Here is a 14,311-nt window from a genome sequence, read left to right on the forward strand (position 1 = left end):
TGCCAGATGAAAGTAAGAATAACATCCCTAGCTAATGAACTCCTAATATCCAAGGCAACTTTTATTTGATACAGGCTTTTAAGAAAAGCTTGTTTACCAACTCCTCATTAAAAATGCTCAGACTGGCTGGTCATGGTGGCTCATGTCTGTAATCCCACACTTTGGGAGGCTGAGACTGGCAGATCGCTTGACCCTAGGAGTTCACGACCAGCTGGGCAACATATCTAGACCCTGTCTCTGCAAAAAGTAAAATAATTAGCTGGGCATGATGGTGCACACCTGTAGTCACAGCTACTCAAGAGGCCGAGGTGGGAGGATTGCATCACCCCAGGAGGTTGGGGCTGCAGTGAGCCCTTGAACCAACCACTACATTCCAGCCAGGGTGACAGAGTGAGACCTTGTCTCAAAATACACAAAAAGATTAATACAGTACATGTCCTTTTGGTGAATAAGTAAATATGTTTTGGTAACTTTAGCTTTGCATTATGATCTAGTCCTCAGCAGATTGACTAAGGGCAGATAAAACAAGTTGATTTGGTGGTGGTGTTTGGCACTTACTGTCTGGTTTATGCCCCCAAGAACTCTGGCAGGCCAAGGTCGAGTGTATCTGATCCCTGCTCTGGCTCTTCTCACGAACCGATTTAGTAGCTTTGGGCCAGCATTAATTTTTTTAAACTCTTTGACCTATTTGTACATGACAGGCATTTAATTTTTCGAATAATTACTCATTAAATAGAAAAGCATCACTTCTTAGTTTGGACATTTGCAAATACGGCTGAGCAGAGCTGACAGATGAGGTGGGCATCTTCAGGTCATAGGTCACTTCTGGCCTCCTGTAACCTAGAAAATTGGGATGCCTCAGATATCAGGTGTTCTTCCAAGCAGCTAGGGTTGGTCCCTGACCTCAGAGACCCTGAGAGCCCTCAGAAACCCTGAGAAATCCACCTGGCAATGGTATTTGTTTTGGATGAGATAACCTTTACTTTCCATTCTCCAGCTCTTCTTGTGTTTTTGTTTGTGTTTTCTTTTATATCATCCTATATAAAAGAGAAATGTGATATCATTTGCATTATCTTGTTATTTCTTTCCTTGTAATTTATATCTTAATGCTTATCTCTGGGGCTAGGTTATAATCTCCCGAGGTAGGTGGCCTTAGGTTTCTTGCCAGAGATTCCTCCCCTGGGAAGTGAGGGTTATAAAAGAACCTGTGATGTGGCCCTGTGGAGCCGCATGGGGTGGGTGCTCAGTACTCACTGATTTCTTCTCTGCAAAGTGACACCTGCAGCCTTTGGGGTATCATGTCTCATAATTTTTGCATTCCCTGCAACACACATTATACTGCTATGGGCGTCATTGATCATTTTAAAGACTTAAGGAATGACAAGATACAGTGCTTATTCTCCCCTATGATTTGCTTAGATTTTTATCTAAATAGTACTTACTGAAATAAGTACTTCAGTATCACGATACATCTTATGTGTTTGAGCTAGAAACAGACTAAAGTTTAAACACCTTTATGAGAATGCAGAGTTACTTCCTTCCCCTTCTTAGGGCTTTTCATCCCTCTTTATGTTGCATTTCAGAAAGTGTCCTGTAGCTTACTATGAAGGAAAGACATTGGTTCCTGTCTTTGTTGGTGTGTGGACAATCTGTATTCCTTGCTCCGTGGGAATTGTGGGTTTATGTGTATTCTTGCATGTTTTGCTGGAAGGACCACAGTTACCTACTTGGTGGTCTCCCTGCTTTCATGGTTTCACTATGCTGGTCTATCCTTCACTTAATTATAGAGTTTATCTGGGGGTGGGGGGACTTTTGGCCTATGTTGCTTCTTCCAAAATGGCATCCAAAACCTAAGCCTCTTTAAAATCAGAGTCCAACATGCTTCCCCCGTGCTACTTCCTTCTGGACTCCCTTTGCCACTTCCTTTGTGCTCCTGCCATGATGGGCTGCAAGTACGCCTTGCTGGTTCTTTTCTCTTTCTTTGCACGGAGGCTCCCTCATTTTGAAGGATCTTTTGCTACCCATCCATCCATCCATTTGGATTCTATAATAGAGTTCTTCATGTTTGCCAGAACTAGGCCATTGTGGGGGTATAATGGCAAGCAAGACAGATTCTTTTTTTTTTTTTTTTTGAGACGGAGTCTCGCTCTGTGGTCCAGGCTGGAGTGCAGTGGTGCGATCTCGGCTCACTGCAAGCTCCGCCTCCCGGGTTCATGCCATTCTCCTGACTCAACCTCCTGTGTAGCTGGGACTATAGGCGCCCGCCACCACTCCTGACTAATTTTTTTTGTAGTTTTAGTAGAGACGGGATTTAATCATGTTAGCCAGGACGGTCTCGATCTCCTGACCTCGTGATCCACTAGGCTCAGCCTCCCAAAGTGCTGGGATTACAGGCGTGAGCCACGGCGCCCGGCCAAGCAAGACAGATTCTATCCTTATATCATGAAAGTTCAATTCATTTCCCATGTGGCATACTACTTCTCACCATTCAGATTCATCTCGAATGTTATTTCTTCTTTGAGGTTTTTCCCACTGCACTGAAGATATTGGTCTGGCACTTTCCTCATCTCTATTACAGAATTTAACTTGTTCATTCATCAACAGATATTTATTGCCTACTAAGTGCAAGAATCTTTGCTAAAAACTGGGAATATTGCAGTGAACAAAACGAAAATTAAGTTTACAGCTTACATATAATGTGCTAATTATCCATCTTTTACCTTCGTTAGACTGAGTTCATGTAGGACTTTATGTATTATCTTTGTATCTTCAGTACCAGAAATGCCTGGAAATAATTTTCATGATATAAATTTTCTTTAAAGATATAACAAAAGTCTGAGGAACAGTTTTCCGAACTAAAATGAATTAAACTCTCTCTTTCTCTCTTATGCGTGTTATGTAAACATATATATAAAATACAATTTTGGGTTTTTTGCCTAGGAAGTAGTAAAATGCTAAAATTTCTATTTTATTTACAAGCAGATTAAAATGTCCGAGAAAGAGAAGTAGACAGGGATTTCTATTGATTTTGCTCAAATGCTCACCTAGACAATGTCAATATTTGTATTTTACCCCCTGTTGTAATAGAACGGTAATTGGTTCTCTAGTTAAGCAGCTTTTTAGGATTAATTTTGAAGCAAGAGATTCAGATTAATTAAGGGAGAATTTCACTTGCAGCATTTAGGAATTATTTTAACCATCAAACTTGGTGTGGCAAGAAACTGAGTTGCTCAAGGAGGCCAGACATAACATTCTAAAGGTAGTAGGGTCTTGATTGGGTTGCATAGGCATTGAAAGGCTGTTTTAACTTGTCTTGAAGTCTGTCTTTCTTTGATGCCTTCTCTGCGGTAAGAACACTGTGATACAGATGGAATGACGGGAAGTGGTTTTCCTTTCTTTCAGTTGGTGAGTTTGTAAGCGATGCCCTTCTTGTTCCTGACAAGTGCAAATTCTTACACCAGGAGAGGATGGATGTTTGCGAAACTCATCTTCACTGGCACACCGTCGCCAAAGAGGTACCAGCCCATAAATTCTTTCTTATTGCAAAGTGAAGATTTCCTGGGGACATACCTAATAGCATTTTAGAGGGTATTTTGAGGCAACAGCTATGTTAATAAGTTATTTAAGAAAAAAACCGAATGCTACTATCCGTAAACCAGATTTTAGTTTTTAGAGTGATTTTAGGTTCACAGCAACATCGAATGGAAAGTAAGAGTTCCCGTGCACCCCCTGTCCCCAAACATGCACAGCCTCCCCATCCGTGAATATTTTTAAAAAGTCAAAAATAGGGCCAGTTGAACTAGATTCATTATGTGCCTGTGTCGTGTTTCGCAACTTAAAAATAAAAGTGGTCTGTGCCATGCCTTATAACTTAAAAATATAATCTTTAATAGTCACAACTTTAAAGTTTATCCTTCAGACTATTTTTATTCACCTGTTTTTTCTTTTGTCATATATAATTTTTTAATAATTTAACCTTTTCCCTGTTATCTGTTAGTGAATACAGTGGTAGAACAGTGAGGTAGCTTGTTTGTACCAGCCTGAAAGCTCCAGTTAGAATTCAGTTTCTAAGTTACACTGTCCAATTTTATATATGTAAGGCCACGCATACTATCTTGAGTTTTCCACAGGGTGAGTCTGACCGAGCACTTGGTTGACCTCTGCTTTTGGCTAAGCCAATAAAAGATACAAGATACTTAGCATGAAAAGGCCACTGTGTAGTGTGACCACCTTCACAGCTAGCTGTGTCCCTTTGATAGTTTTTCTAATAATTTCATACAGTTTATTTGTGGTAAGATCAGTCTACTAGAATTAGGCACCTTTGTCAAGCTCCCTAGGGCTTCACTTGGGTCAATTTTGATCCCCTGTCCCTCCCCGGCACATGTGTGGAGACATTTCTGGTTATCACAACTTGAGGGAGTGGTGTTACTGGCATCTGATAGTGTCCAGAAGCCAAAGATTCTGCTAAACATCCTACAGCCAACAGGATAACCACCCTCCACCCCCAAGATTATCCAGTCCAAAACATCAGTAATACTGGGGTTGCGAAATCTGATCTAGCTTAGCTTAACCATTGTATCATAGCTTTATAGCTGTTAGGCAGAAAATACCACTGAAGATTTAGCATATATATGTTGCCTCTTACAAAATAATATATTTGAATCCACTGTAGAATAAAATTTTCATTATATAAAAATGTGTTTTGGAGGTTTAAGAGCTTGCTGAGTTTAAGAAAACAAACCAAATAAGTTGAAGTCCAGCTACCTATTTGATAACCTCATTTTTTATTCCTTCTGTGTATTCATAAGAAAAATCCTTTGTCTCTAAGAAACAAAAATGACTCCCGTAAGGTCAAAATACAGTCTCTAATATTTTCATTGTTTACCTTTGTGTATTGAATTATTAATCCTTCATTTATCACTAGTGGATGCTCTCAGAGCTTTATGCTAATCTAGATTTGTGCAAATTTAGCAAATCCCACAAAACAAAAAAACATTCAAGGAGAAATCTCTAATGACTGTAAGTTCTGATGCATAGTGGCTGCAGGGGATAATTTCTTCTCTTCCCAGGATTGTTTTAGAGTAACAAAGTGAACCAAGAGAGTCAGAATTTCTAGGATAAGGCAGGTCCATGTGAGAGAAACTTCCATCTGTAAGGGAGGTAGTAGTGAGCTGGGGATCTACCTGGAACACCCACAATTTCTGGATACACGAATTAAGCTAGAAAGCATTAATTCTCTGGTATCTATTCGCCAGTGGAACCTTCTACATCTTATTTCTCAATTAGTTTTCATTCCAGTTGTTCATATAAACCTCTATTATATAACATCGTGGTCTTTCATTCCAGTTGTTCATATAAACCTCTATTATATAACATTGTGGTCTTATTAAATAAATAATAATCTTAAGAAAAAAAGAGTACCAAAGTGTAACCCATGCTAAAAAAAAATCCTGTTGTGAATTCACTCAAAAAGCAAATGATCTTTTCCTTTGTGAAATTGGTTCCTAATATATTGGGTCTGCCTGTTGATTATTTTATGTGGAGTTTTCTTACAATGAAACACATGTACTCTACCACTCACTGTTTTCTCCCCACACTTGTAGACGTGCAGTGAGAAGAGCACCAACTTGCATGACTACGGCATGTTGCTGCCCTGCGGAATCGATAAGTTCCGAGGGGTGGAGTTTGTGTGTTGCCCACTGGCTGAGGAAAGTGACAATGTGGATTCTGCGGATGCGGAGGAGGACGACTCCGATGTCTGGTGGGGCGGAGCAGACACAGACTATGCAGACGGGAGGTAAGGTGGCCTTTGTGTTCGGCCTCAGAGATGCTGAAACATCTGGCACAGAGTATTTGTATCCTGTAAATGAATCTTTCTGTTTATCACTAAAAAGGTCTCTGCCCACTCCCATCAAAGTCTGCTGTTATGCAAAAAATCTTAACTATCACTTTTTATGGCATCCTGTTGAATTAATAATAATGTCAATCACCCATCACAGAGTTAGTTTTAACTGTTTAATATTAAACTTGGGATCAAAATCCCACTGGTAGCTATCATAGGTTACTGGTGGTTCTAACAGGGAGTTGAAATAATAATGGCATTCTGTTTTGGTCATTAATTTTTAAATATTTTTTAAATGCTATCTGGGATTGTCCGTCATTAGTTCAAGGTGAATTTTTGTTAAGAAAGGTTTGGTTTGAGATTTGGGGGGGTTTTGTGTGTGGATGTGTAAGGGTTTTTTTTTTTGGTATTTTTTTGGTTTTTTTTTTGCCTTTTATCATCTTTTCCTTCATTGTGGAAGTCAAAGGCATTAATAAATGCTTGATGCTTGTTAATTTTTTTTAACTACCTTTGATTTCATGATTGTAAAGAAATCTGTTTTCACCGCTTTTTCTTATGGAGCTTAGTCCCATTACTTCTTACCTGATTCTCTTTTTTTTTTTTTTTTTTTTTTTTTTTTTCTTTTTTTGAGACGGAGTCTTGCTGTGTCGCCCAGGCTGGAGCGCAGTGGCGCAATCTCAGCTCACTGCAAGCTCCGCCTCCCGGGTTCCCGCCATTCTCCTGCCTCAGCCTCCCGAGTAGCTGGGACTATAGGCGCCCACCACCTCGCCTGGCTAATTTTTGTATTTTTAGTGGAGACGGGGTTTCACCGTGTTAGCCAGGATGGTCTTGATCTCCTGACCTCGTGATCCGCCTGCCTCGGCCTCCCAAAGTGCTGGGATTACAGGCGTAAGCCACCGCACCCGGCCCTCATTCTTAATTGAAGGCGAACATCTGTATTCAAATCATAAAATTATAAAATGACAATCTTTGGGTTGGAAATGCCATCTGGTTCAGGCATTGATTTCATGCTGTCTCATCCCCTGAGGTGGGATGATTGTATCACTTCTCTTTTTCCTTCAGTATTCTCTCAGATGTTCCCTAGAGCTACAGATTTCCAAACAGGACATTCAGTAGGAGTTGTAAGTTTATAATCACCAAACTACAGGATGCTTGTTTTTTTTGTTTTTAATTTCCGGTGTAATGTGCTACCAGGGCCCCCATAGAGTTTATTATCTGTATCAGCTAGAACACTGGGACCACAGTCATAAACTGAAGGACCCAGGCAAACTGGGTCATATGGTTACCCCACCTATTATAGTCTTCAGTGATGATGTCACTGTCCAGGTTGATATTCAGTTGACATGCTAGCCAGCTGCTTCCTAGTTACCTTCCTTTGTGTTCCATTTCAGAACCTGAACAAAGTCATGCTTTAGACTCTCAAATTGCTCAGAAATATTGTACCCATAAGGTTTCTAGCTTTGATATTCCCCTCTGACCATGATCTTCCCTCATAATCACCTCCCCAGTTCAGGCTTTTAGTCCATTATCCTCTTTTTCCCTGCCTGTGTTTCTAATCAGGATGGAATCAATGGATAACCGTTCTTACCTATTCTGTTGAACATCCTTGACTTGGCTGATACCTTTCACATTTTCTAAACATATTTTTGTCAATTCTCCATAGCTAGAAAAAATTAATTTCTTTCTTTAGTTGCTTCTGGGATTTCTAAAGTATCAAGTCATGTAACCTTACGACTTAATTCCATTTCTTATTCATGCTGTAACATCAGCTGGGATCTTAATGTTACTAGATGCCCCTAATTATCTCTGTCTTGATGACCTATCGTCTTCCCCGTAGCAGTTGATCCAGGCCAACTTCGTTCTCCTTGGTTCCCAGTGTAACTCTCTCTCATGCTCTACAGATGACCCCTCCACAGTCATCCATTGTGAATTTCTGCAACATGGTGCCTGACATTTGGTAGGTGCCCAGTACATGTTTGTTGAATAAACCAATGAATTTTCTCCTGTCCCTCAGCATTTCTTGTACCTTCTTCTATCCCTTTGTTTCCTGTCTTCCCTCTTACAATTATGTTCTGCTGGACTCTCAATCATCTCTTCCTTTCTTGCATTTTCGGTCTCCCTCTCCCCCACACCCCCAGGCTTCATCCACTCTCCTCCCAGGTAATTATTTCCCATGCATTACTATCTTTCTATTATGTGTTTTTAATCTTGTTGGCAGTTGGTAGGAAATATTTGATGGTTTATTCTGCCCCGTAGAAAAGTCCAAATTCCCTTGCACGGCATCCAGAGTCTCTTACGTGGCTTCAGCCTGCATTTTCAACCTTGTACACGCATTTCACTCTGTCTCCTGGCGCCCTAAAACCGTTGACCTTTTCTTTCTCTAGGCTTTCGTTCCCACCATTCTGCCCCATCTGAAATATTTTTCCTTTTTCGTCAGTGGGGTTAATGTATGATAAAGATATTTGTCAACTCTAAAGTGCCATATCTTATGACCCATCAAAATCCTATATATTTATAAATGTTCACCTGAAAAGATGCATTCTTTACAAGTGCCTTGCTCTGCTATACAACCCTTGCTTTACCTTTTCTTATAAGACTATAACGTATCTTCCAATGAATTGTAGTCCTATCTCTTTTTATCTGTTAGAATCCAAACAATAGTTTATGTGTCTGGTATGTCTTGCACATAGGTCCTCAATAAATATTAGACAAAGTGAATTGTATATTTAAATTTTTTTTTCATAGCTTTTGGTAAGGACTTTGTGGTCCATAATTGGATGGTATAGCAAGCTTGTCCAACTCATGGCCCAGGATGATTCTGAATGCAGACCAACACAAATTCATAAACTTTCTTAAAACATTATGAAATTTTTTTGCCTTTTTTTTCTATAGCCCCTGTTATAGAGGCTCCCATCTTTTAGAAAGAACTGTCCAATACAAATGTAACGTGAGCCACTTTCTTTTTCGTTCTCTTTTTTCTTTTATTTCTTTTTTTTTGTTTTGTTTTTTGAGATGGAGTCTCACTCTGTCACCCAGGCTGGAGTGCGGTGGCGTGATCTCAGCTCACCGCAACCTCTACCTCCTGGGTTCGTGTGATTCTCCTGCCTCAGCCTCCTAAGTAGCTGGGATTAAAGGTGTGCGCCAGTGTGCCCGGCTAATTTTTTTTTTATTTTTTATTTTTTTAAATTTTTGTAGAGATGGGGTTTCACCATGTTGGCCAGGCTGATCTCAAACTCCTGACCTCCTCATCCATCCATCTTAGCCTCCCAAAGTGCTGGGATTACAGACTTGAGCCACCACGCCTGGCCTTACTTTTTCATATTCTGATAGACAATTTAAAAATAGTAAAAAGAAACAGGTGAATTTAGTTTTGGCAACATTTTATTTAATCCAATATATCTGAAATACCATGTGACCAATATGAAAAATTTAATGAGATAGTTTACGTTCTTTTTTTTTGTTTCCTTCTTTCATAAGAAGTCTTAACACTTGTTTTAACATTTAACAGCGGCCGGGCGCGGTGGCTGACGCCTGTAATCCCAACACTTTGGGAGGCCGAGGCGGGCGGATCACGAGGTCAGGAGATCGAGACCATCCTGGCTAACACGGTGAAACCCCGTCTCTATTAAAAATACAAAAAATTAGCCAGGTGTGTTGGTGGGCGCCTGTAGTCCCAGCTACTCGGGAGACTGAGGCAGGAGAATGGCATGAACCCGGGAGGCGGAGCTTGCAGTGAGCCAAGATGGCACCACTGCACTCCAGCCTGGGCAACAGAGCAAGACTCCGTCTCAAAAAACAAACAAACAAACAAAAAACATTTAACAGCTCAATTCCAACTAGCCACATAACTGTGTTTGATAGTTACATGTGGCTAGTGACTACTGTATTTGGACAGTGTAGTTCCTGGATGACTTGAAATTTCTTATCACTCTTTATTTTTCCATTAAGACAAATGGTATATATAACCTAGTAATGTTTTCTAAGGCTAAGCCACTGAATTTTTTTTATTATTTTTAACTATTCTTGTTTTTAAAATTTTAAAAAATTGGTTTGGATTCAATATAATTAGAATATGAGGTCACTTGCAACATTTTATTTTTTTAACTTCTTTTCCTGTAGCCCTGCAGGCAGACAGGGCTTCTTCCTCATGTGGGCAAAGCCAGAAAGGTATTGCATCACTGATCCACACACAAACTGGGCTCCTGCTAATTGGCAACCTAGGAACCAGCCCTCCTTTTGACACTTGAAATGTAAAATCAGAAGAGAAGTTTAACATACCTGACTTGAAACATCTTCAGGGGATGCTACATGACAATTGTTGAAGAAGGAGAAACAAGCTACCATTTTCCTGGAAATGATATTTGATTCACAGTATTTTGTTGTTTGGTAGTTAATGAGACTTCTTTTTATAGAAGATGAGTGTTTTTCTATTGCTGATGAGGCATTTAGAGAAACATTCCTAGTGGGATGAGCTCTGTTTTATGACCTCATTGAAAAAGAAGTATGAAAAAGAGGTAAATCTTTAACATAGGGAAAACAAGTAGTGTTTCAGAAATTTATGTGTAAATTACCAAGTATATATTTCTCCAGTGTTATAATGGTCGTGTTCTCAGATCACCTCAAAATACCTATTTATGCAGTTTGTAATGTATAAATAATCCAGACTGTTACTAATATTATGTAGCATAATGTTAATAATAATACTTACGTCCATAATGTTAATAATATGCAGACTCCAGCTGCCATGGGTAAGAATATTTTCCATGGGAAAATTCACTTGGAAAGCTAACTTGTAAGACTAGCCAGGTAGGCAGCCTAGCCCTGGAGGCAGAGCTGCTCCTCACCTGAAACTGCAGAATCTGATTGAACCCAGTGTTCCATGGGGGTTGCTGAATTCATAACGCAAATGAAATGTTAGAAGACCCTCTAGTTGTTGTAGAGTCACACTTTTCCTCTTGCAGAGGAGGTACTCACTTTTTTTTTTTTTTTTTAGGAAACAGAATCTTTTAATTATTGATGTATTTTTTTAGGTTTAGGTTTGCACACAATAGTGAGAGTGTGCTGAGCGGTAACCTGATGTATCTTTCTGGATAATTAGATGATTTTTTTTTTCCTATTTCCTTTAAACTTTTTTTTTTTTTTAAAGAGCTGCTTAAGATCTGGAGGAGTGATTCCTTTTGACTGCATTTTATCTTCTTTGAGACTGTGTAACTCAGAAGAGTTTTTTTTTCTCTTTCTTTTTCTTTTTTTAAGATGAAGTTTTTGCTCTTGTTGCCCAAGCTGGAGTACAGTGGCGCCATCTTGGCTCACTGCAACCTCTGCCTCCTGGGTTCAAGCGATTCTCCTGACTCGGCTTCTCGAGTAATTGGGATTACAGGTGCTCACCACCACGCCCAGCTAATTTTTGTATTTTTAGTAGAGACGGGGTTTCACCATGTTGGCCAGGTTAGTTAATGTTACTCTCTGGTTTTGGGGGCAGTGATATGTTTTGGCTTTTTCCCCACCCTTGAATCATGGGGGCAAGTCTTCCCCATGCTGTTCCTGTGAAGTGAATAAGTCTCACGAGATCTGATGGTTTTAAAAAGAGGAGTTCACCTGCACAAGTTCTCTCTCTTTGCCTGCTGCCATCCACGTAAGACATGACTTGCTCCCCCTTGCCTTTCACCGTGATTGTGAGGCTTCCCCAGCCGTGTGGAACTGTAAGTCCAATTAAACGTCTTTCTTTTTTAAATTGCCCAGTCTTGGGTATGCCTTTATCAGCAGCGTGCAAATGAACTAATACAGCTTGGGGTGGCTTGTGTGGGTGCATTGGAATACACAATTCTGTATTGAACCCAGTTTAAACTTCATCAGTTCTGGTGATTGCTGGAGTGTCACCTATGGCAAGACATCACCTTGCCCCCTCACTACACCAGAAAACCAGGCCAGCACTATTGACTATCTAGATACAGTGGGCCCTTTATATTATTATTATTTTATATTTTTAGATTATTTGGCAAACAATTTACAGAACTAAGAATAAAGGAATAGTGAGAAATAACTATTAGCAATTTTAATAAGAGTTAACATAGTACATATTTTAATTTTACAAAGAATTTAAATATGGTGAACCCACATTTTTATTCTGTATTTTCCCAGTTTTGAAGGTATGGATTTCTGAAATGAGCATTATCCTTTGGAATGCAGCTAGCTGCTAATCACCTGCCATGCACGAACCTGAAATATATCCGTCTTACAAATCCTGCTTCTACATTTCAAATACATCTCTATTAGGTTCATCATATTTCTTGGTCTTTTTTTAATAGTTGCAGTTTCATTTAATTATTGTAAAAATTTGAGATATTTAAAACATTGACAGCTCATAATTTTATTGAAGAGAGAATATAGCCATCTTCCCTCAGGAATAAAATGTGTTCAAGTTTGGATTTGTAAACAGCTATTGAAATGATCAAGCCAGTCTTTTTTTCCCCCCTTTTTTCCTACATTATCTCTTCTATCACCTTAGAGAGATTCCTGCCTTGGGCATATGTCTACTTCCTAATGGTATCAAATAAATGTGTTGCACAGACATAAAATTTGTTGCATAAGCATCGTAAAAAAGGAAGGAATACTGTCACATCATTTTAGCAATGATGGTTAATGTTTTTGTCACATAATATTGAGTGATGATATCCTTCCTGTTGAATGACTAAGTGGATGAGAATACCATATTTTCTTTTTATTTTTAGAAATACATTGCTCAGCCAGGCGTGGTAGCTCACGCCTGTAATCCCAGCACTTTGGGAGGCTGAGGCAGGCAGATCACCTGAGGTCGGGAGTTTCAGACCAGCCTGACCAACAAGGAGAAAGCCCATCTCTACTAAAAATACAAAATTAACTAGGTGTGGTGGCACATGCCTGTAATCCCAGCTACTCGGAAGGCTGAGGCAGGAGAATCCCTTGAACCTGGGAGGCAGAGGTTGCAGTGAGCCAAGATTGCACCTGGGCAATAAGAGCGAAGCTCCACCTCAAAAAAAAAAAAGAAATACATTGCTCACTTGTCAAATCTTGAGCTTGAGAAAATTCATCTAGGATATCATGTGAAGGCTCATAGCCTAAGGTTTTACTTACGTGATCAATTTCATTCTTCTTCTGGTTTATCTAATTGGCAGAATGTCTCCTTCTCAGTTTTTCCTGTTTGCCAATGTGTGGAAAATGATTTTTGAGTATATTCAGTGGGTCTCCAGACTTCTTTTTATCATGCTTTTTAAAGAGATGGGACCTCACTCTGTTGCCCAGACTTGAGTGCAGTGGCTATTCACTGGTGTGATTATGGTGCATTACAGCTGCAAACTCCTGGGCTCAGGTGACCCTCATGCCTCAGTGTCCCAAGTAGCTGGGACTATTCAGACTTTTTAAAAAACCATCTTGAAAGAAGATGCAATACTTTGGGAACACAGCAATAAAAATGTGGCAATTTCCCTATTGCATCACCTTTCTAGGCAATTCTATCGTTCTTTCATACTCATATTACTTGGTCTTCTTTAGCACAGTTTTTAAATAGTTGATGGCTAATGATGAAATAATTCTTGGGATGAAAAATATTTTGTAACATAGGAACAAAATATAGGAAAAAGATCAAGATTCATAATATATCTCAGACTCATGGTTAAGTACAAGCTAGAATGAGTTTTATTCAATTAAAATTTTCTTTGTCTCTATGAATGGATAAAAGTAAGAAATATCAAGCCCCACAAGTAGTTAGAAGTGCTCAGAAACTCAAAAGGTAAAATTGTGTCCAAAGGACCCTGATGGTATTCTAAAGGTTAACAGACTATCCTACTTACCAAGAGTTTACATGTATTCCGAGGCCTGTACAACCTGATATAGGAAAATACTTGACATAATTTTCTATAAGTTAGGTAGTTAGGTGCTCAACAAGTATTTGAGTTGAATCACATTGGCATTCACAAACACATACACCTACGTAGTCATGTTAACTTCAGGTTAATATATGTCACCAAAACTAACTGGTCTTTAAAAAAGAAAAACTCGGCCAGACGTGGTGGCTCATGCCTGTAATCCCAGTACTTTGGGAGGCCGAGGCTGGCAGATCTCTTGATGTCAGGAGTTCAAGACCAGCCTGGCCAACATGGAGAAACCCCCTCTCTTCTAAAAATACAAAATAGCCAGACATGGTGGCGTGCGCCTGTAATCCCAGCTACTGGGGAGACTGCCAGAGAATCGCTTGAACCCAGGAGGTGGAGGTTGCAATGAGCTGAGATTGCACCTCTGCACTCCAGCCTGGGCGACAGAGCAAGACTCTGTCTCAAAAAAAAAAAAAAAAAAGAAAAGAAAAACTAAGGACTATCATTCTAGACGTGCAGTAATTAAGTAAAATTGCATTAGGAGTCTAATAACATAATGTGATAGGTCCCATGTTTCATTTCCATGGGCGGAAGAGGGATGGCTACATTATAAATAAAGGAA

At 39.6% G+C, this 14,311-nt stretch overlaps 1 protein-coding gene across 6 annotated transcripts in view; it reads left to right on the plus strand.

Annotated features, from left to right (window-relative positions):
• APP (amyloid beta precursor protein) overlaps positions 1–14,311 on the plus strand; it is a 283,764-nt gene that overhangs the window by 114,432 nt on the left and 155,021 nt on the right. For all 6 annotated transcript variants that reach the window (XM_007966044.3, XM_007966048.3, XM_007966059.3 and 3 more), the window contains exons 4-5: positions 3,403–3,515; positions 5,604–5,797. In XM_007966044.3, the coding sequence (XP_007964235.2) occupies positions 3,403–3,515; positions 5,604–5,797 (307 nt within the window). The remainder of the gene's footprint in view (positions 1–3,402; positions 3,516–5,603; positions 5,798–14,311) is intronic.

This window comes from Chlorocebus sabaeus, chromosome 2, assembly GCF_047675955.1.
Source record: "Chlorocebus sabaeus isolate Y175 chromosome 2, mChlSab1.0.hap1, whole genome shotgun sequence".
Classification (NCBI taxonomy): Eukaryota; Metazoa; Chordata; class Mammalia; order Primates; family Cercopithecidae; genus Chlorocebus; species Chlorocebus sabaeus.